Below are 22,756 nucleotides of genomic sequence, written 5' to 3' on the forward strand. Positions count from 1 at the left end.
TAATCAATCATAAGGGAATACATATGCATATTAATCATGCACATATAACATAGGATGGGGAACACGTAGGGACACAGAACATGGCAAAATTTACTTTTCCACACATCAACACTATGGTAGATCCAAACTCCCAGATAGGTGAAGCACGATCGTTCCCAGAGCAAACCAGCGGCTAGTTGCGGCTGTGGCATGTTTTATTCCAATTAACTCTAAGGCCTGACAGCGTCCCAAATTCCGAGAGCATGTCTACCGCCCCTTGCAGTGCCTCCGTCGCGCCCTCCAGGAACAGCAGCAGATCATCTGCATACAATGAAATGTAGTGCGGAATCCCACCACATACAAGACCATTATACGCTACCCCCTTCCTGGCGTTGACCGCCAACGCGAACAGCATGGGCGAAAGGGAACACCCCTGTCTTGTTCCCCTTCGTACCGGGTACTCTGACGATATTACTGAACCCAATCGCACCCTAGCAGTTGCTAAGGAATACAAGACCATTGTCCAGCGTCGAAATTGCACGCCTAAGCCGAATTTCTCCGATACTCTATCGAGATATTCCCATTCGAGGCTATCAAACGCCTTTTCTACATCGACAGACAACATGGCGGGCATCATATCCATACCCAGGTCGCTCCCTAATACTCGTATGAGGCGGCGGATATTGGACGAGGTGTTTCTAGTTGGGATAAATCCTGCTTGATCCTCGTGGATTAAAGCAGTCATGTGGGGTAGCAGCCTCGTAGCCAATATGCGGCTCAGTATTTTATAGTCCACCATCAACATAGATAGCGATCTATAAGAGGTCACATCAGTACTCTCCCTCCCAGGTTTCAATAGGGGGACGACCAGCGTCTGTCTCATGGACTGCGGCAGGTGGCCCTGCTCCATCGCTTCGTTATAGACCTCCAACAAGTGGGGCGCCAGGACATCAATGTATTGTACATAAAATTCTATGGGGAGCCCATCCACTCCCGGGGTCTTGTTACGGGCCATCTGCTTGATTGCTCCCCTAACCTCGGCCAATGTTATAGCTTGACCCAGTGTTTCGGCGTCTTCCTCATCCAACTGCGGTAGCTGAGCCCCTGCCAGGTATCCCTCTGTCCAACGTGTCCACGTCCAAGTGAGTTTGGTAGAGTGTTGTGTAGTAGTTCAAGGAAGAAAGAAAGGATCGCAGACTGGGAATAGACCACTTCTCCCGTCTCTGCACGCACACTCAAAACCGGACAGCCCCCCAACCTCGGGTTCGCTAGCCTCGCCAAAAGCGTGCCCACCTTGTCCCCCTCAGCATGAACCTTCACCAGATATTGTCTATAATCATAGCTCCGCAATCTTTCTGTTTCCGCCGCCACTAATACCTTAGCCGCTAGGAGTCGCTCTTGCAGTTCCCTCTGTTCTGGCCTCTGCTTCTCTATCTCCCGCAGTGCCTCCTCTGCCTTATTAACATCAGCCAGTACTACCTTTCTTTCCCCTGGGTGTTTACTGATGCACCGCCCTCTCACTACTACCTTAAACGCGTCCCATTCTATTCCTCTAGTAGAAGCCGACTCTCCATTGACTGTGAAATAGCGCTCAATGCCGTCTCGAACTTCGGATCGAAAGACCTGATCTTCCAGGGTGTCTGGGCGCATTCGCCAAGTGGGGATCGCAGCCCTCTCACGCTGCCATCGAAAGGACACCAGCTGAGGATTATGATCTGAGATAGTTCTAGCCAAGTACTCCGAGTGCGTCGCAAAAGATGCCAAGGAATGGCTACACACGATAGCGTCAATTCTAACATGCAGTTCATGGAGCGCGGAGAAGAAAGAATAATCCCTATCCTCTGGGTGGTGCCCCCTCCAGACATCAGGTTGCCACTCAACCCTTTGCTTCGCAATCCTGTGGACCTGGGAGTCAACCAGTGGTGGGTGCGACCTATCCAGTATTGTATCAGTGATCAAATTAAAGTCCCCTCCCAGTATCACCTGACCCGCCAGAAAATGTGCCAATGTCCCCGAGAGTCTGTCAAAAAATCAGGGTTGATCTGTGTTCGGGGCATAAATACTGCATAATACCACATCCCTTCCATACAATCTTCCCTCAACCGCCACATATCTGCCCTCCGGATCAATAACACTGTTTGTAGCTTGAAAAGGAATCCCCGCTCTCACCCACACCAAGACACCCCTGGTAAACGCAGAGTAGGCAGTGCCAAACACCTGGCCCCGCCACCGTTTCTGTAATGCAACACACTCCCGCTTGTTAAGGTGGGTCTCTTGAAGCAACGCTATCTGGGCTCCACGGCGCACCAAATATGCATGTACCTTATGGCGCCTGGACATAGTATGCAATCCACGTACGTTCCATGTAATACATTTCAATTCAGGTAATGTCACCATTAGAATATTCCCTCAGTGTCTCCTCCTCCAAATTTCTTCCGCCCACACCAGAGCCACGGAACCCCGAACATTCAACTCCCCAAATAACACCCCTGATCCCCCCCCCCAGAACAGGACCCAATAGTACAATATCAGTCCCCATCCAAACTTCCTCAACAAAGCACACAACACTATCCTGCACTAGTCACCACAAGCTGCCTTAAGGGCAATGGGAAGGTGGTCCATCCCCGACAGGCGGCAGCCCTCGCCCCAGCCCCCAGCCCTACAATCCCCTGCAACAATAAGGCACAGTTATAATGTTCAAAAGTGTTACCAGAGTCTTCCGCACCATCAGGTTCAGTTCTCCAGCAGTGACCCTCATGGAGGGCGGAGCAACCTACAGATCCTCGGCCGTCCTGGGTGTCACCTCCGGACCCTTGGTGCTGTCCTCGTCCGAGAGCTCAGCGCCCGAGTGTCTTTTGTCGTCATCGGAGTTCGTTCCTCTAGTCGAGTCCTCTTTCTGCGATCCCGTTATCGCCGCCGTCGCCGCCAGGGCCCCTTGTTTGTCAGCCGCTAGTTGTGTTAGCAGTAAAGCTTGGTGGGTCTTGTTTTTCTTGCAGAGACGTTGTGATTGGCGCATCCGCTGCGGTTTGGGCTGTCCTCTGTCTCCTTTGCCTCTGCGGTCTGTACCTGCTCTGTATGTTTCGAGCCAGGACCAAGCGTCTTCGGGTGACATGAAAAACTGTGTCGAACCATCCATGATCACTCTCAATTTGGCTGGGAACAGCAGCGAATATTGAATCCCCCTCATCTCTGAGCTCTTTTCTGATGGTTAAGTACGAGGCCCTGCGTCTTTGTATCTCCTGAGTGTAGTCCGGGAAAATCATAACCACACAATTCTCTACCTGGAAAGGTCCAGCTGAGCGAGCATTCTGAATCAGCAGATCCCTATCCTTGTAATGAAGGACTCTGGCCACTACAGGTCGGGGAGGGCGGCCCGGCAAAGGCGGCTTGGCTGGAACCCTATGCGCTCTCTCAAGCGTGAAGAAGGAGGAGAGACCCTCTGGGGCAACATGAGTCTGAAACCAGTTCTCCAATTTTTTCGGGTAGGCCTACCACCCGCACGTTGTTACGTCTATTACGACTTTCAGAATCTTCGGCCTTTTTCTCTAGTGTCGCCAAACGCTTCAACGCATCCTCCAGCTTGCGTTCCACCGCTACCACCACCGGTTTCAAGTCTTGAATGACCGCTTCAGTCTCTTTGACCCTGTCGGCCAACTTTGAGTGGTCCGCTCTCAGGAGTCCCAGCCCCGTCGCGACTTGTGTAATGTCATGGTGGAGGGAGTCCTGGCGTCCAGGATTTGGTCTAGGCGTTTATTCAGTCTCTGCTCCGAAAGCGTTCCCTCAGTACCATCCCCATCACCTTGGGCGCCCTCGTGCTCCACAGCGTCGTCTTTCCTGCCTTTGGGTTTCATCGTAAGTGGAGCAGTGGTCTATTGCTCTGTAAACGGACCTCGTTCTGTGCAATAAGATCTCTGTCAAAGTCCGCGCGGGCTGACGTTTGAGTTGTGCGCAACTAATTAGGCCTTCAAGTCACTCAGCGAAGCGTAGCCTAGGCCTGCGGCACCGCAGATGTTATACGTACAGGACTAGACACAGTCTGACCTCCCACTATGATTCACATCTAACGGCAGCATGTCTCCAGATGCGCTGGTTTCTCTTCGCTCCCTTTAGTGGTGTCGTAGGCCCCAGCTCTCCACCTATTGGCACGCACACCGCCAGCCACTGTTTCTCTTCTGACGCATTCTTTGCAATAGCCCCTCCAAAGTATCTGGGTTTCCGGGCAAGCATCCGGTGACATCCACACTTCTGAGCACCCCTCACTGCTCACCGACCAACAGGCAACAGAGCTTCCTCCTCCAGGGTACACCTGCTCTTGGTCGAACTGCGCCGCCCAGGGGGCTATGTAACAGATTATGGTAGACTCAAAGTGCGCACAATCCACTCAGGGTGGAGATATCAATGGGCCAATAGAGGTAGGCCTTATAAATACGCATGAGGCAGCCTGTACTCCGTGCTCGCATCAATAATCAGGCCGGGCGTGATGACATCCTGGCAGTACATTCATCCCCTCCAGGCGTCACCATAATAATGCCCGCAATTATGCCTCCACGCTCTCAGCCCGTGCGGGGCCGCAGGCCTGCTCCCGCCCCCACCTCCGTAGTATCGGGTGCAGGCCCACACCACCACACTCACCAGGGCCGCAGGGGGGAGATGTCCTCCAGCCACACGTCGTCCAAGCCATGTCCTCCCTCTCTCTCCGTGCACCGCGAGGCTCCGTAGGCAGTCGGGACCCCGCCGACCGACGTAGCACAGCCACCGCTCCGCTCCGTGCACCAGCCCCTCACGGACCTCAGGCTTCCACTATCTGGGCGCCGCACGGATGTCGCACCTCACTCCGCAGCATCGGCAGGCTCCACCGATCAGTAAGCCACCGCCTAGCCTCAGCTCCATTCGTGGCGGGTACCCGTCCCGGACCTCCCAGCAGCCGCCATCTTAGCGCTCCGGGCAGGGTTCCCCTCTCAGTGCTGAGGCCACTCAAGGCATAGCCGCACACCAGGTCCGCCGTTCAACCCGCCAGGGCCGCCGGCAGCTCTCCGCACCGCCCCCACTGCGTCCTCTTGTCCGAGCCTCCGAGGGGCCCTTGCCGCGGATTTCAGAGCGCTGGGCGGACTGGTCTATCAATGGCCGCCGCCATTTTGTTGCTCGCCTCTCAGTTCCTCCGATGCTTCAAACGACCTCTTTGTCACCACACGGTCCCCGATTGCAGCTCTGATGGTCACGGAAGTAACCCCGGGTATTCCGGCGTATGGTCAGGTACTGTGAACCTAATTGAGGATGTTTAAGCAGGATAACGGCCGTGATTGGGCGCGGAGCTATCGGCTCACGCCGCCTCTCCCATCGGCGCCTTAGCCGCGCCCCCCGTCAAGGCTGTAATCATAAACTCCTATTGATATAAATAAGTTGCCATATTTGATGAGGTTAAAAGTGAATAACACGTTTAAAGGCCCTCTGATGATGAGATTTATTAGTGGTTAGAACATTTGGTGCCACCCCAGTCCTGAGCACAGTCTTTGCCCCATTCCCCTCATCAAAAGGGAATAAACTGCTCAGGTTGCTTACCACGTTCTGCAGCAGTGAGATAGCAGCAACAGTAAAGTGTTGCAGTGCCAAAGTGTTTAAATTAAATTGTTTAAAATATTCAACTTACTCCCTCTGTCAGAGGTTTCCTGTGTGTAGTGCCCAGAGCCTCTGGCTCATCTTAGTACAGCCCTTATTCGTGAAGGTCATGCATGCTAATTGGTTTGTAACAGTGACTGTATCCTGGATTAGAACACATCTCTCTAGGTACTGTGGTTATGTCTTACATAAGTGATTCATTTTGTGGACATTGTCCTAGGAGATACGAACTGCTGCAATGAACAACTGTCGCCTCTGCTTCAGAAATTAAGTTTGCACCAGAAGTGTTTCCATTGAGGTGTGATTGCACATTTTAGGATCTTTTGGCGATGTAGAATGTGTTTTCTCAGAAACAGTCTTGTGCTGCATCCTCTGGGAGACCGTACATGCGGCTACTACTGAAGGAATCACCTGCCAGTCGAGTTGGTTGTCAGACATATAGGTGACTGACGTCTGTGCCTCAGCTTTGCATTTCTTGGTGAAACGTTAGTTTTTCATTCCCTTCTTATCTGGGTTTGCTTTTTGTGGCCTGTGATCTGCAGCGCGGCGTAAGACAACAGCTGTGGTATCTCTGTGGAGACTGTGACCAGTATGCTCATCCAGCCACCTTCAGGCTTTCTATAGATATCTGGTAATCCTGCGTCCAAAGAAAAGATGCCACTTTGACTGTTTTGCAGTGGTTTCAATGGTGTAATATTGTCTTTTTGAAAGGACATTAGTCACTGATTGATAATGGCAGGGCATGTGGACCCAAGCAAGGTGTAGTGTGAATTCTGCAGGTTTTGGCTACAATGAAAGTGAAGGTTATACTATTGTAAAGTTCTAGAGGATCATTCTGGCGTATTTCATTTTTGAGACCGCATATGGAAATATCTTCTCCAGTTCCGGATGGCTCGTCTTGGATATTGAGCACAGTTCTGGAAGGCTGTATCTGCTTCTAGGGTTCGCCTCTGTGACTCTGTGCAGGGTTTTCGAGGTTCAACCTTTCTAAGGATATAGACTGACTGGAGAAAGCAGAAAGATGGGCAACCAAAATAGTGATTGGTTTAAAGGGCAAGTCCTACGAAGAGAAGCGAATGAATCTTGAATGTGTGTGCATCAAAGGAAAGTGGGCAGATGATGGATGAAATGAAGACACTCACATTGTAAAGGGACTAATCCCAGCTCTAGAACTAAGCATTTTCAGTGGAAGCCTATGCAGAATTAGTAATTGAAATGTGAGATTCGAAAGTAGGTGGATTGGGTAAAGTAATAGGGGAAGCAGGTGAAGAGGTGCACCAGACAATCTAAAATGGGACCATGCATAAACAATCTCTGAGGATAAGTATTGGGGGGAGAAATTAGAATTTAGAAATACCTGAGACTGTAGAGTCTGTTTGTCAAGAGCATGCATTAAATTGGCCACCTTGTTCTCATATGCTGCTTAGTAGGCTAAAGATCTGAAAGAGACTATTAGTTATAGATTCCTTACCTTAGAATTGCCCACCAGGCGTCAGACTAGATCCGGATATTTTTTCTTTAGCAGTACCCCTGCGCGTTAGTATGTGGCATCGGTTGACTCCACGTCCATCGTTGGCATCGTGTTCGGCGGAATGACGTCGCTGAGTCTACTTAGACGCCGCCCCTGCGAGCTGACGTTAGTTCTTTCTTTTTCCGTGTCAGCCCTCGCAGATTTGGTGAGAGCGGTACCCGTAGTCATTTTTTCACCAGCGTTTTTACATCTTTTGTCGACTTCTTTTTCGAGTCGTTAGACTCCTGGTGCACGAAGGGATGTCCCATCTGATCGGCTTCAAGCCTTGTGACTCCTGTCACAATCTGATGTCAGTCACGGACTAACCAGCAACTCCTGTGCTTCTGCTGCCTGGAGCGCGACCACGACCCGAAGTGCTCCGACTGTTGAGCCTGAACCCGAAGTCTTTACGGGAGCAGTCCCGAAAGCTTCTGGAGGCCCGACAGTCAGCCCTGCGCTGCTCAAGGTCCCGGTCGAGAGGGAGGTCATGGGACCGGTCACGGAGTCACCATCAGCACTCCTTATCGTCGACTTGGGGTAAGTCGAAGTACAAGAAGAAGGTGAAGACGCACCATCGCTCTTCGCCTTCTCCCCGTCCGTCAGCCGATGGGACGCGGAAGTTCGTCATCCTTCGGCTACCCCCTCAAAGCCTCCTGGGACGGCTCCGAGCTTCCCCTGCCCAGCTTTGTCCATTTTACGAAGCTCTCCACCCCATCTGTGGGCAGCCCGACTCTGCCGGCGTGCCGTCCTTGCCCCACAGACTCGGCTTGGCCCCCAGGCATCCAGGCCTGGATCCAGTTCGGTTCCAGCCGACCTCACAACACCTCCTCCGGCACGATACCTTTGACGACGCCTCTGCCACTTCCGACCCCAGTTGTGTCCCCAATAGGCATCGACCCTGGCCTCCCCCTTGCTTTGGACACAGAGCCGGACCGACGTCGGCTGACTCTGTTACCAGTTCCGACCAGTACTTTTGTACCCCTGTTCTCCCCTGACGTTCCCTATCGCCCTGAGTGGCAGCCAGAGGAAGGTGAGGAGGACTGGTAGAGCTCTGTTGACCCTTTGGAAGATCAGCTCGAGGAGCCAGACTGGTGAGAAGAGTTTTTGGAAGCCAGTGGTCTGGATACCTCTCCAGACCTTGGCATGCTTTTTCCTCCTACTGTGGCCACGGAGGAGGGAGCCGCCTATGCTGTGGTGTTGCCTAGGGCAGCTGAGACCTTGGGCCTTGAGCTTCCTACTGTGTCAGTCAGTACGAATCTCCTGACTGAGGTGCTTAAGCCGGCAGCGGCCGCTTCATTGCCCCTGCTGCCGTTCACTGAGGCCCTCACAGACATCCTTCTAGGCCCTTGGTCCACACCTAGTACAGTGGCTCCTGTGGATAGGATGATTGCTCGATTCCACCTCCCGGCCCTGGGCAACCCCATATTCCTGTCCCAACACCCTACCCCTGAGAGCTTGGTGGTCCAAGCTTCAATGTCCAAAGGCGCGTTCCCTTCTGCTCCCCCAGATAGGGAATCCAAGAAGCTGGACCATCTAGAGAAGATGTTTTCTTCCTCGAGCTTAGGACTGCGGTCGGTGAACACTGCTTGTCTCTTGGGCTGTTACACCCACTCTTTGTGGGATACAGTTGCGCAGATGCTGCCACAGTGTCCAGGGGAGGCCCGGGTCACACTCTCACTTGCGGTCGCAGAAGGGAAAGACGCAGCAAAGTGCGCATCCCCTGTAGACTGGGCACAGCTGACTCGCTGGGTAGAACAATTTCTATGTCAGTAGCTCTGAGACGCTATGCCTGCCTGAGATCCACTGGCTTTTCTGGGGATGTCCAATCAACCTCTTGAACATGCCCTTTGATGGCTTCTCGGCTCTGGAATTCCCTCCCCATCTCCATCTTTATGGAGATGGGGAGGGAATAGTCTCCAGCTTTATTTGCCCTTTTGCAAAGCGATCAAAACATTGTTTCCTTCGTTATAAGTTTTTCTGTTGTCTCCAGCGGTACTAATCTGGTTTCAGCGCTGGAACGCCCCTTTGCTGGGGCAGCCGTGCTCTTTACAAATCCGCCTAAGATAACATAACATAACATGGTCGTCGCCTGTTGTCGACAAGGCGGACAGTGCGCTCGAGCGCTTCGGCGAGATACTTGGGCCTCGTTTCCACCTCTCGTCCTGCACAGTCTGCTTTTCGCCCCTTTCGTGGCTACGGAAGGGGTGCCCCGCCACGTTCCACCAAGGGCCACAGGCAGGCGCAAGCTACCCAAAGGGGCTACTTCCTCCCCTTTGATGTTACCCTTCCCTCCATGCCACCCACATTCCATCGCATGTTGGAGGATCACTTGGCCCGTCTTTTTCAGGAAGTTACGGCTCTCTTGGCCAAGGGAGCTATGGAGCGAGTCCCTCTCCCAGAAGTAGGTTGTGGTTGTTACTCCCACTACCTCCTGGTGCCCAAGAAGGACAAAGGCCTGCGTCCTATCTCGGATCTCAGGGATGTGAACTGCTTCCTCCGGAAGGAAGAGTTCAAAATGTTGACATTAGCCCAGGTCCTGTCTGCCCTAGTCCATGGAGACTGGGTGGCAGCATTGGACTTGCAGGACGCTTACTTCCTCATCCCCGTCCTGCCAACCCACAGGCGTTACCTACGGTTCATGATAGGCCCTAGCATTTTCAGGTCACTGTGCTCCCCTCCTTACCAGCACTCCTCGGGTGTTCACGAAAGTGATGGCTGTGGTCGCAGATCAGCCTTTCCCCATCTCTACGACTGGCTGTTGAAGGCGGGCTCGCCCCAGGCTGTCGTCTCCCACCTTCAGACTACGGCGAACCGCCTGCATTCGCTGGGGCATCAACGTGCCCAAGTCGCACCTGATTCCCTTTCAGAAGCTCCTTTTCATCAGAGCAGTTCTGGATGCAGCACAGTTTTGGGCTTCTCCTCCCGAGCAGCGAGTATGGGATATTCAGGCTATGATACCAATGTTTCAGCCTCTATCCTGGGTTTCGGTGAGATTGACCTTGAGGCTGCTGGGCCTCAGGGCCTCCTGCATCCTGCTGCTGGACCATGTCAGGTGGCATATGCGGGTTCTGCAGTGGGACCTGAAGTTCCAGTGGGCACAGCATCAGTGGAATCTTTCCGATGTCGACAAGATCTCGGTGGACACTGCACACCAGTTGCAGTGGTGGCTAACGAGCCAGGGTTGTTTCAGTGGCAGATCCCTCTCCCTTCCCCAACCAGACTTCACAGTGGTGTCAGATGTGTCCTTTCTGGGATGGAGCGGCCACATGGGAGAGGCGGAGATCAGAGGCCTCTGGTCTCCAGCGGAGTCCGGGCTCTCCATCAACCTTCTGGAGCTCCGGGTGATTCTTCTTGCACTGAAAGCATTCCTTCATTCTGTCAAGGGAAGAGTAGTGCAGGTGTTCACGGACAACACCACCGCCATGTGGTACTGCAACAAACAGGGCGGGGTGTGGTCATGGACCCTATGTCAGGAGGCCCTTCGCCTCTGGGCATGGCTGGAACAACAGGGCACATCCCTGGTGGTTCAACACCTGGCATGTTCACTGAACGCCAGGGTGGGCAAACTCAGCCGCAGGGGCATGATGGATCACGAATAGCGTCTTCACTCTGAGGTGATGCAAGGTCTCTTTCAGCGGTGGGGAGAGCCTTGGTTAGATCTGTTCACCACTGAAGAGAATGCACAAGGTCAGCAGTTCTGCACGTTGGAATTTCCAAGGCAGAACTCACTCTGCAACAGTTTTCGTCGTGAGTGCGATTGCGGTCTTCTATACGCCTTTCCACCCATACCACTTCTGACCAGAGTGCTGAAGAAAATTCTTGAACATGCCCATCGGTCCTCCGATCTGACTGCCTCTTCGAGAGGATCTTCTGTCGCAGCAACAGGGGACGGTCCTCCACCCGAACCTGTCCAGCCTCCACCTCCTTACATGGAGATTGAGCGGCGACAGGAGACTGCTTTCGACCTTCCTCCCGAAGTCTGTAATGTAATCTTGCAGCCAGGCGTCCCTCCACTAAAACGGTATACGCCTGTAGATGGAACAAATTTGTGGCATGGTTCACAGCAAAGGCTGTGGATCACCTTTCTGCCCCTCTTTCACAGGTTCTCCTCTTCATTCTTTCTTTTTTTGTTCCAGCAGGGCTCTGCTCTGGGCTCTGTTAAAGGCTATATTTCGGCCTTTCTTCGCCTACCTGATCAGCCTTCTCTTTTCAAGTGCCCTTTCGTAAATAGATGTTCGAGGCATATGAGCTGCAGATACTACACTTAGCATTAGATCGCCACCTGGTGTTGGGCTCGGATGATTGCATGTTGTTGTCGTCTTGGTCGTCACAAGATAGGTGACTCCTCCTTTGGACAATAGTGCGCATGGGCATCGGCTCCATCCTTAGATTGTTTTTTTCCGCCACTGGGTTCGTATGAAAGTTTTCCGCTCGGGCTAGAAATAGACTTTTCAAGCACTTCGAAGCGCAAAAGACTTACTAAAAACGTATCAAACTACTTTCAATATCGACTAACATCGTTTTGACTCCATCAGCTCGATTCCGGTCGTCGATGCGGGCCGTTAGGCCTATCCACGCCATGAGGCCTCCACCTCATGGAAAGGACGCCATTCAAAAGATGCAAAGTTTCCACACAGTGACCACCACAAGGTCTGCAACCTGTGCTTATCGCCAGAACACGACGAATCCAGCTGTACAGCCTGCGCGTCCTTTCGATCCAAGAAAACCATCCGAGATCGGAGGGCCTGTCGACACGACATGCAGAGATCATCTCCGGAACCAGTGGATATCTTCAACGAGGAGGTTCCACTCGTTCCCGAAGAAGATTACGATGATCTCCTAATAGTATCAGAGGCAGACGACTCCGATGACTCCATACCATCGGGTCAGCACGTGAGTACTACTGCCCCTGCTCCACGTACAGCACCCAGATCGAAGGCAGCGGTCAATACTCCGCCTCCAGGCCTAGTCGCCACCGAAAGACCACTTCGACAGCCCCACCATCGAGCCCGGCTCTGAAGAAAGTCATTAAGCCTTCCGGTAGCTCGGTACCGAGCAAGCCGCACATGCCGATCCCACAAATTCCCTCGGCACCAAAACAGAAAAGTCTCTGCTCCGAAACCGTCGACTTCTAAAGACAAAGGTATGAAGCCAGTGTCCGACACCTCGAAGCCGACGAGACCAGCTTCCACTCCGAAACCATCGTCATCGGTACCAAAATGGACATGGCCTGATTCCGACACTTCCAAGCCCTCGAAACAGCCTCCCACACCGAAAACAACACCTTCAGTGTCAAAAACTACGCCAAAGGACATTGTAACACCTCCTAAGGCTAAAGACAGACAGCAACCTCATCCGGAACCGAAGAAATCGGCGCCGACAAAAGTTCCACAAGGAGAAGACCTTTTTCAACCAGATCCTCTGCAAAAGAAGATCTACATTGACCCAGAGGCAGGTCATGTATCCATACACCACACAAGAAGAGGAAGGCAGATGCAACATCCACACCTGTAGTTCCTGCCAAGAAGATGGACTCTGCCACATCTCCTATGCACCCTTCTTCTCCTATACTTCTTTCTACTTCATCCCCTGTTCCTCTTAACAATTCACCACAGAGATCTCCTCCACATTCTCCTCTTTTATCTCCACACTCACCTCAAAATGATGATGAGTATAGTTTAGGAAGAGGGATAGACACAGATTAGCCTTTCCCATACCCTATAGATGATACAGCCTGGGAGTACCCAAACCCACAGGATGTGCCAGATATTCCTGACCCACAGTCATACCCATCAAAACCTTCTCCCCCAGAAGATAACATTGGTTTTGGTCACCTGTTGAACAGAGCTGCCATTTACCGTAGGGTCACTACATTCTGATGAGGCAGAGGAAGATTTTATGTTAGACACATTCGAACAATCGCAAAAGTCTGTTCAAATTCTTCCCATGATTAAAGGGGTCATCAAACATGCTCCAGAGATATTTAAAGACCCTGTGCGTACTAGGATCCTAAACCCTAGAATTGAGAAAAAAACTAAGCCTGCACCTGCAGATTCAGCCTACGGTAAAGGACAACTACCATTAGATTCACTAGTTGTGTCAAATGCTAGGAAAAGGGCAAACTCACAAACTTCAGGTGAGGCAACCCCTACCTGACAAAGAATCCAAGGTAATAGATGCTTCAGGCAAAAGAATAGCTGTGCAAGCTACCAACATATGGCGCATAGCTAACACACAAGCCCTCCTTTCACGAGGAGGCTCATTGTGATCAGTTAGAGAAACTACTAGAACATCTACCTGACCAATATAATACACAGGCACGCGACCTTATACAAGAAGGCAAGCTAATTTCTAGTATAGTCACAGCCTTTCAACACCAACAATCTCTGCAAGCCAAGAGGGTTCATGAGACTAATAGGCATGATGGCATCTTGCATTTTCATAGTACCATATGCAAGACTGCAAATGCGTCCGTTACAGGAATGTCTAGCACAACAGTGGAACCAGGCTCAAGGTCAACTAACAGACCTGGTGTTGGTAGACAGCTGCACACATCGCTCTCTGCAGTGGTGGTACACCAAAAACTTGACAAAAGGGCGGCCGTTCCTCGAACCTGTTCCACAACTAGTGCTCACAGCACACGCATCTCTCACAGGATGGGTAGCCCATCTCCTACATCATACAACTCCAGGACAATGGAACAGTCAACAAAAATTGTTGCATATCAACCATCTAGAGCTGCTAGCAATATTCTTTGCACTCAAAACATTCCAAGTACAAGTACAGAACAAAGCTGTCTTAATCCGGACGGACAACATGACAGCCATGTATTATATACAAAAACAGGGGGGGACACACTCTCTACAACTGTCCCAGCTTGCACAGAACATTTGGAGATGGGCCATTCCACAAAACATATATCTGTTGGCAGAGCACCTTCCAGGAGTTCACGATCAGATAGCAGATCTGTTGAGTCGGCAGACACAACAAATTCACGAATGGGAACTACATCCACAAGTTCTTCAACCATTCTTCAACAAGTGGGGTCATCCAGACATAGATCTGTTCGCCACACACAAAAACGCAAAATGGCCAACCTTCGCCGCCAGATTTCCACACCCGCTGTCCAAGGACATTGCGATATGGATAAACTGGTCAGGCAGATTTGCGCAGGCTTTTCCGCCAATACCACGAATACCATTAATAGTACGCAAGCTCAGACAACAGTCTCTCAAATTAATCCTGGTAGCTCCCACATGGGCACGCCAACCGTGGTTCACCACGCTGCTAGAACTCTCTCTAGTTCGACACCAAAAGTTACGAATTACTCCATCCCTGCTAAAGCAGAACCATGGAGACATCCAACATCCAGACCCAAATCAACTTAATCTGGCGACCTGGCTCCTGTAGTCTTCGAGTTTGGTTATCTTAACCTACCACCAGACTGAATGAACATCATTAAAGAGGTCAGGAGACCTACTACTAGAGCGTGTTATGCTGCTAAATCGAAGAGATTTGCCATTTATTGCAACAATAACCAAATTGATCCCCTGGATGCTTCCATTCCGAATATCGTTTGCTACCTCTTACATTTACAAAGATGTAACTTGGCATATTCATCTATACGCCTGCACCTTGCAGCAATTGCAACATATTTACAAAATAGACAACATCTGTCTCTTTTTCGAGTACCTGCAATTAAAGCATTTATGGAAGGATTGAAAAGAATCATCCCTCCCAGGTTGCCACATTCTTCAGTGTGTAACCTCAACGTTGTTCTTACAAGACTCATGGGACCCCCTTGTTAGCCTTTACATAAATGTGAACTGCAATTCCTCACGTGGAAAACAGCTTTCCTTATTGCTATTACCTCTCTCAGAAGAGTAAGTGAGATACAAGCTTTCACAATACAAGAACCGTTTTTACAACTACATCGTAACAAAGTGGTTTTAAGAACTAATCCAAAATTTCTTCCAAAATTCATTACTCCTTTTCATTTAAACCAATCTGTAGAGTTACCGGTGTTTTTCCAAAACCCTGACTTTGTAGCAGAAAGAGCTCTACACACACTAGACTTTAAAAGAGCTCTTCTCTAGTATATTGATAGGACCAAATCTTTTCGTAAAACAAAGCAATTGTTTGTATCTTTCTCTCCACCACATAAATCTAAGGATGGAGCAGATGCCCATGCGCACTATCGTCCAAGGGAGGAGTCACCTATCTTGTGACTATAAAGACTTCTTCCAAGACGACGACAACATGCAATCATCCGAGCCCAACACCAGTTGGCGATCTAATGCGAAGTGTAGGAATCTGCAGCTCTACATGCCAAGAACAGATGCATACTGGTAAGTAGCATTTTCCTTCTTAAGGGCATTACTTTCCTCTTTCCTCCTATTCCTTTCAAAATGCCACAGTGGGACTTGAATCTCGTCTTGACTTACCTTATGTGTGCTCCTTTCGAGCCACTACATAATTGTCCTCTCGGACTCCTGACCTTAAAAACTGCTTTTTTGGTTGCCATCCCCTCAGCTTGCAGTGTGTATGAGGTTCAGGCTCTTTCTTCTAAACCTCCTCCTTGCTGTTCATCCGGACAAGGTTGTCCTTCAAACTAGACCTTCTTTTCTTCCCAAAGTGGTTACCTCTTTCCACATAGGACAGACCATCACTTTGCCCACATTCTTCCAGCCCCCTTCTAAGGAGGAGGAGAAACTCCACCGTCTGGATCCAAAACGTGCATTATCATTTTATCTGGATCGCACAAAACAATTCCGGGTCGATTATCAACTCTTTGTTGGCTATGTGGCCTCCAATAAAGATTGGGCCATGCAAAAATGGACCATTTCTCTTGATGGGTCATCCTTTGCATTAAAATCTGTTATTCCTTGGCAAAAAAGGAGCCTCCGGTAGGGCTGCGCGCCGATTCCACTAGGGCGAAGGGCTGCTACTACTGCTTTGGGACGTGTAGTCCCTCACGGTGACATTTGCCAGGCAGCCACATGGGTATCACTGCACACGTTCACTAAGCATTACTACCTCGATAGTCAGGTCCGGAGAGACGGCTTCTTTGGCCATTCAATTCTCCAGGACTTTTTGGTGTGAACTTGGTTTGCAGACCCACCTCCGGGGTTGGTATTGCTGGATTATCTATTCTAAAGTAAGAAATGTATAACTATGGTTTCTTTCAGATGAACAAGTTACTTACCTTTGGTAACAATATATCTGTAAGAGACCTATATTAGTTATAGATTCCTTACTGCCCCACCCATCCTCCCCGTTCTGCGAACTGACTTCTAGCGTAAGGGACTCCCTTTCTGGCACCTAGTTTTGTGCACCAGTGGTCAGTTTCTTGCCTGTCTCTGCGCTTCTAGTGTGGAATGTCGTATAAAGAACTGACGTCAGCACGCAGGGGCAGCATCTAAGTAGACACCGACACGTCCTTCCACCGAACAGGACGCCAAAGACAGGCGCAGAGTTGACCGACTCCACCTACCGACGCTCAGGGGTACTGCTAAAGAAAAAAATCTTCGAATCCAGTCTGACGCCTGGGGGTAATTCAAAGGTAAGGAATCTATAACTAATATATGTCTCTTACAGATGTATCATTACCAAAGGTAAATAACTTGTTCGTCATGAAAAACAGCAGAAATCTTGCACAGCAAAATGCCCCTTCAGGCACATGCTCCTACCCAGTGGATGTTCATTTATGGATGAAATGAGTTCTGAGTTGGACATCTGATCTTAAAAGTAAAAATCATATGTTGATGATGTGGATCCCTTGTTGCACTAGGTTGAGACCAAATCAGAGAGGCCCACAGCTCTTTCACATCGTTGATGTTTCAGTACCTTGTCTTCCATGTAAATGATCTCGCACTTGCCCATGCTCCACGCTTTAAACTGTAACAGTAGTCCACTTTTGGCTCAGGGAGGTTTCCAAGACAGATGGAAATCTCTCCCTTCCTTTGCCCTTCTTTCTCCTTCCGGGCCCCTTACTTATTAAAGGTTTTTCCCTCTATGCCTTTCAGTCCGTCTGTAAAGGATAGAAGAGACCGTGGTTGCTGTAGATCTGTTCTGTCGGTTGCACAGCAGTCGTGTCTGCTCTTTAAAAGAGGGTTGTCTTTTATTCCACAGCTGTGGCTGGCCAGGCAAAGCTTCTGCCTCCCGAAAGGATGAAGCACAGCATCAAGCTAGTGGACGACCAGATGAACTGGTGCGACAGTGCCATCGAGGTATGTAGTACTGCATATTGGTTGAGGTTGTAGCACTGCATGTTGGTTGAGGTTGTAGCACTGCATGTTGGTTGAGGTTGTAGCACTGCATGTTGGTTGAGGTTGTAGCACTGCATGTTGGTTGAGGTTGTAGCACTGCATGTTGGTTGAGGTTGTAGCACTGCATGTTGGTTGGGGTTGTAGCACTGCATGTTAGTTGAGGTTGTAGCACTGCATATTGGCTGGGGTTGTAGCACTGCATGTTGGTTGGGGTTGTAGTACTGCATGTTGGTTGAGGTTGTAGTACTGCATGTTGGTTGAGGTTGTAGCACTGCATGTTGGCTGAGGTTGTAGCACTGCATGTTGGCTTAGGTTGAAGCACTGCATTTTGCCTTAGGTTGAAGCACTGCATGTTGGCTTAGTTTGAGAGGCAATTAGAGTTCTGGGCAAAATTGTAAATGTTCACTGCACTCTTTCTAGAGCATCTCTGTAAGCATGGTGCCTGACTTGTAGGAAAGTGCTTCCCTTTTTCAGCTCAGTACTCAAAATTAGTTGCCTGTAGCCCCATATTGTAGGTTTTTGTTCTAAAACATCCTTGTAGGATGCTCAAAAACCTGACAAATATCAGCCATTCCTAATTATTGAGCAGATTTGTGCCACTTGCTGTCCGCCTTTGTCCCATGCCTATAGAACTCTGGCAGTGCACCTTAAGTATGCCAATCAGCAGCTTCTGCAATTTCGTATTGGGACCACCAGCATTTCAACCAGTGCATCTTAATCTAGCAGAGCTGCTCCCTCTGCTCTCCTAGTACTGTTGACTACACATCGGCAAATGCACTTTAATCCTACTATAAAGCACTACACTACAGCACTGGGACCTATCCATGGCGATGCCAATTAACTCCCCAATCCTGTAGCAATCCTGCCGTTCCAGAACTGCAACCAACCAGCAGCATTGTTAAAGCATAGCATTACGACTGTGTAGTACACTCGCTACTGCCGTACTGAACACTTCACACAAGTCTGCCAACGCACCTCCGTCTTGACAAGCAGCACCCCTTCCATTTTAGTTTTGGGACTTGAACACAGCTGTACCAAAAGACATTGCCATTTGTTTTATTGAGTGAATAGATGTGCTGCTGGCAGTTTTTTCTTTTTGCTGACTTCTACTTTGCAGTGATTTTCATACTGTTCTACAGAAGATCTTCCTCAAGTATCTGCAGTGTTCAATGATTGTACTCATGTGATGTCATAATGGTCGTATTAAATAAAGATCACTGGGATATGACACATATGGCTTCTGGTTCACCACATCTCCAATATATTGACTGTGTGCACAAGTAACCTTTCTATTTTAAATCTTTGTTTTCTTTGTCAGTGGTTAGTGGTAAATTTGTTCATTTGTATAAAATCAGGCCTCTAAAAATCATAAAAATGTTACTAGGCCTGCAGGTCTAGTAACTTGAATATTCTGTTCGACCTAACTGTAATGTACTTGACCCATAAACTAATCTCGTCATGTCGTCTTAGGCTAATATTTTATTTTTGTAGAGCCACCTTTTTCTTATCACATGAGAGCACCTCCCAATATGTGAGTTCAGCATTCCTGCTGTACAAAAAGACCGATTTGGTCTGATGTAGTAGACTAAATGGTTCCTCCATGCATAATAACCGCTTCTCTGCGGCTGGAATTCCCCCGCTGTGTGGGAGAATTCCACGCATGTGAGGTTCGGACGGCCACCGAAGCGGATAAGAATCCAGCCCACATATAGGGTACACATGAGCCCTGACTTGCCTATTGGTTTTCTAATAGCATTGCAATCAGGGCAAGGGCAGGAATGTTTCTCAGTTCATGTTTAAAAACTCACTTTTAATTAATATATTACTAAAGCATGAGGTGGGAGCACACTGTCTTTTATATACAGCACATTTTCCATTAAAATGGCCAAAACCTTTCCCACTAACATGTAGTTTTACTTCTAAAACTATATAGTGTTTGAACAATTTGTGGAAATTGGGTTTTAGCAAACATATTTATCATCTGCACATTACCAAGTTTGTTTTCATCCTATTAAAATATTTTTTTTCATCACACAGAATTACAGAACAAGGGCTTTCATAACTGCTGCACTTTATTTTGAAATGTTTGTACAGTACACTTTTTCTTAGCGAGATTCCGTGAAATTCTACTAGTGGGTGGAAATAGGCACATTGTGCTGGGATGAAGTGACGGTAGCTTGTTCTGCACTGAATAATCAGCACAAATGGCACCACACGCTGTGCGCCAGAGGGCACAGCTTCTTGAGTTAATTTTGCTGCAGCTTGTGTAGATTTTCTACTTGAGCTGCAGCTTTCTGACCGCAAACGCACTTGACCTCCCGCGAGAGCTTGCATTGGAGAAATCTTGCCTGGTGCCCTGCTAGCAAACAAAAATCGTGCTAGGGATACCAAATCTCACTTGCCAATTTATAGTTGGTGAGCCATGCGCAAGAAGAAACTCCGCCGTGCGGTGTTTGCAGAATTTGGCTTGCACCCCGCGTTACAAGCATAACACGGAGTGTCCAAAACTTCGCCAACTCAGTGGGTAGAGAAGAATATATTGCCCACACCTAATCTACTACACTCTTCTATTTCAATAAGACGATCGGCATACATAGCTGTATCAGTCAATCATAATCCTGATCTGAAAAAAAAGTCTGCTCTACCAGTTCTAACATCAAAGCACAGCCCCACACGTTGCACCTTAGATCTGCCTGCAACATATCTGTTCATTTTCAGAATCTCACTTACTACTGTCAATGCATTTCACTCCTGACTCAGAGCTGTTCCTTCTATTAAACCCTTAGCAGTCACTTACTGACACACTGATGCATTTTCCTTACTTATGAACATGGAGTCTTGCCGTAGCCTCATTCATGTGTTTGGTTTCTGCTTGTTTTTCCCCAGTTCCTGCTCGATCAAACGGACGTGCTTGTGGTGGGAGTCTTAGGGCTCCAAGGCACTGGCAAATCAACCATGATGTCTCTCCTGTCTGCCAACGTCCCTGAGGAGGATCAAAGGTCTCAGTCTGCTATTCCTTTCTTAAAATGTTTGTGGGATTCGACTGTTTTTGAAGGGTTGAAGTCTGACAGAGCAATATGTGTGTGTGTGCGCTCAATCCTACAGGGTCTAGAGTTCCCGGTCTTACTCAGTCTAGTGCTTGGAAATTGCAACACTTTGTTTTCCAGAAAGGTGTTTATTGTACAAAGGAGCTCTGCTTTTTGATGAAAACTAGTTTTTCTGTGGGCCTTCTTTTTAAAAGACTTAAAGATTTGCTTCTAGTCTATCCCAAGGGCACTATATTTGATGCCAGTATTCCTTGCCCTCTACCTTGGGGTCATTTCCCTTGAGATTCTCTAAGAAAATTTGCTGCCAGAATTAGTTGCCTTCTGCCCTGGGAGTCTCTGTACCTTTGCCTATAGAATATTAGGAATTCCAGAAGCTGGGTATGCTCTTGATTAAGTGGAACGTCAGGCTTCATGCCATTGCCATGGTAGTAATGGAACAGATGCCTCAGAGCTGGTTTATACTAATCCTGTTTTCTGTGTTCTTCCACCCCTCAACAGGAGTTATGTGTTCAGGGCCCAGAGCCAAGAGATGAAGGAGAGAGCGGGCAACCAGACAAGCGGCATTGACTTCTTTATCACTCAGGAGAGAATTATCTTCCTGGACACGCAGGTAGGTCACTAGTTTATTTTTATTTTTTTAATATATATGTTTTTATTAATTTTGATCAATAACAGTCAATAACACAGTTCCAGCGATATTTACTGTTCACCAGTAGCAGCGCATCCTTAAACCGACTATACCAAGTAGCTTGTTTAACATCTTCAATATAAATTAATTGGTACCATGGCCATTATGAGATTGTCATTCACATGATTCATGTATAGATCGGGGGCGGGTGGGGCTGGTTGGGTAGATGGGCCGCACCACAGGCACAATATACGCATGCGCTGTCACGTATGCATTGTATTAGTTTTCCAACCTAGATTTATTTTTTGGGGCGGGTTTCTGGTTTGCCTGCTTCGTTTTTTATATTCTGTTTCTTGAGCTTCTGAAATTCAGTCTCCTATACTTACCTCCAGGTACGATCTGCTATTATTCATACTCGACAATCAAATGTCGTCCTTTATCTAGGACTCTGTTTAATACCTAGACATTGGGATAAAATTAATTTTCGTGGCTTGAAAAAGTTGTGTTGGACTTTTTCAGGGTGGGCATGGCTACATGCACCATCCTGCTTGTTGTTTGGGACCCATTTCTCCCTGGTTCAGTTCATTAGAACAATGTTGCTATTCTTTTCCCAGTGTTTGAACCAAGTTTCCTTAGCTCTCGTGGAATCCTCACCCCTGTCTTCCTGTGTTGCTGGCTATCGCCTATCAGTGATGGCATTCTCCTGAACGGCATCTGAATCCAATCTAAATCTCACCTTGACTTTCCAAAGAATATGACCTGAGCATTCTTTGCAGATACCTGCTGCAATAAGAGTACAAAGATGAAGATGCACTTCTTCAGATTTGACGAAAGTGCTCTGATTTAGTTTTTTTAATGATGTGTTTTGATTGGCTTGGCTTCCCACCTCTGGACACATCTTGGGATACATAATGAATCTCAGTCCTGTGAGTTTTACATCATTCTCACATCTAGGCGAATGCACACCATCCCAGAGGAAATATGTTACCAGATTTTGAAGCTATTATGGTTAAAGTTTTCTTTGGAAGATGTTTTGCTTCTAAGAGTCGTGGAGATAAGTGTTGATCTGCTCGGCATGAGAGGAGGTGGATTGCCACTGCAAGGAGAGAAGCTTTGCTGAGAAGATCTGCTCAAGACTCACTTCACTGAAGAATCTGCATTCAGAATGCCTCAAAAACAGAGACCAACCCTGGAGCAACACGATTCACACAGCCCAGCCCTGGAGCAACAAGACTCACACAGCCCAGCCCTGGAGCAACAAGACGCACACAGCCCAGCCCTGGAGCAACAAGACGCACACAGCCCAGCCTGCTGGAGAACAAAAGGCCCAAATCGCCTGGGTCATGTAGCTGTTAAAGGCAGGCTTCTGCATACCCTTAAGGGGGTTGTATTGCCCATTTTTCCATTTGGCCCCGAAAGTATGGCTTTTAAACCCCTTTCAATTGGTCTGTTTCTGTTGGCTGGGGGTAAGTCATCCTTATTCCAGAACAATTTTAGCCTTCTTTCTCACCTTTGTTTTTTCTAGAGATTATATTTTTAGAAATAAATGATCCCTAACCTAAAGAGAACCTTTTGTGCCCTGGAGATGCCCTAGTCTTGTGTGTGTGCCCAACACCACCAGATAAGTTTGACCCGACTGCTAGATATGGGACGTGCAAAATAGGTACTCCTGTTAGACTTGATAGTCGGTGCTATCTACCTTGACTTT

The 22,756-nt window shown here is 48.7% G+C and overlaps 1 protein-coding gene across 3 annotated transcripts in view; it reads left to right on the forward strand.

The window, feature by feature from the left end:
* Positions 1-22,756, forward strand: part of SMG9 (SMG9 nonsense mediated mRNA decay factor) — a 193,101-nt gene that overhangs the window by 96,770 nt on the left and 73,575 nt on the right. For all 3 annotated transcript variants that reach the window (XM_078655499.1, XM_078655498.1, XM_078655500.1), the window contains 3 exons: positions 17,237-17,334; positions 20,260-20,372; positions 20,919-21,030. In XM_078655499.1, coding sequence (XP_078511625.1) covers positions 17,237-17,334; positions 20,260-20,372; positions 20,919-21,030 — 323 coding nt within the window. The remainder of the gene's footprint in view (positions 1-17,236; positions 17,335-20,259; positions 20,373-20,918; positions 21,031-22,756) is intronic.

The sequence above is a fragment of the Lissotriton helveticus genome, chromosome 7 (genome assembly GCF_964261635.1).
Source record: "Lissotriton helveticus chromosome 7, aLisHel1.1, whole genome shotgun sequence".
NCBI lineage: Eukaryota > Metazoa > Chordata > Amphibia > Caudata > Salamandridae > Lissotriton > Lissotriton helveticus.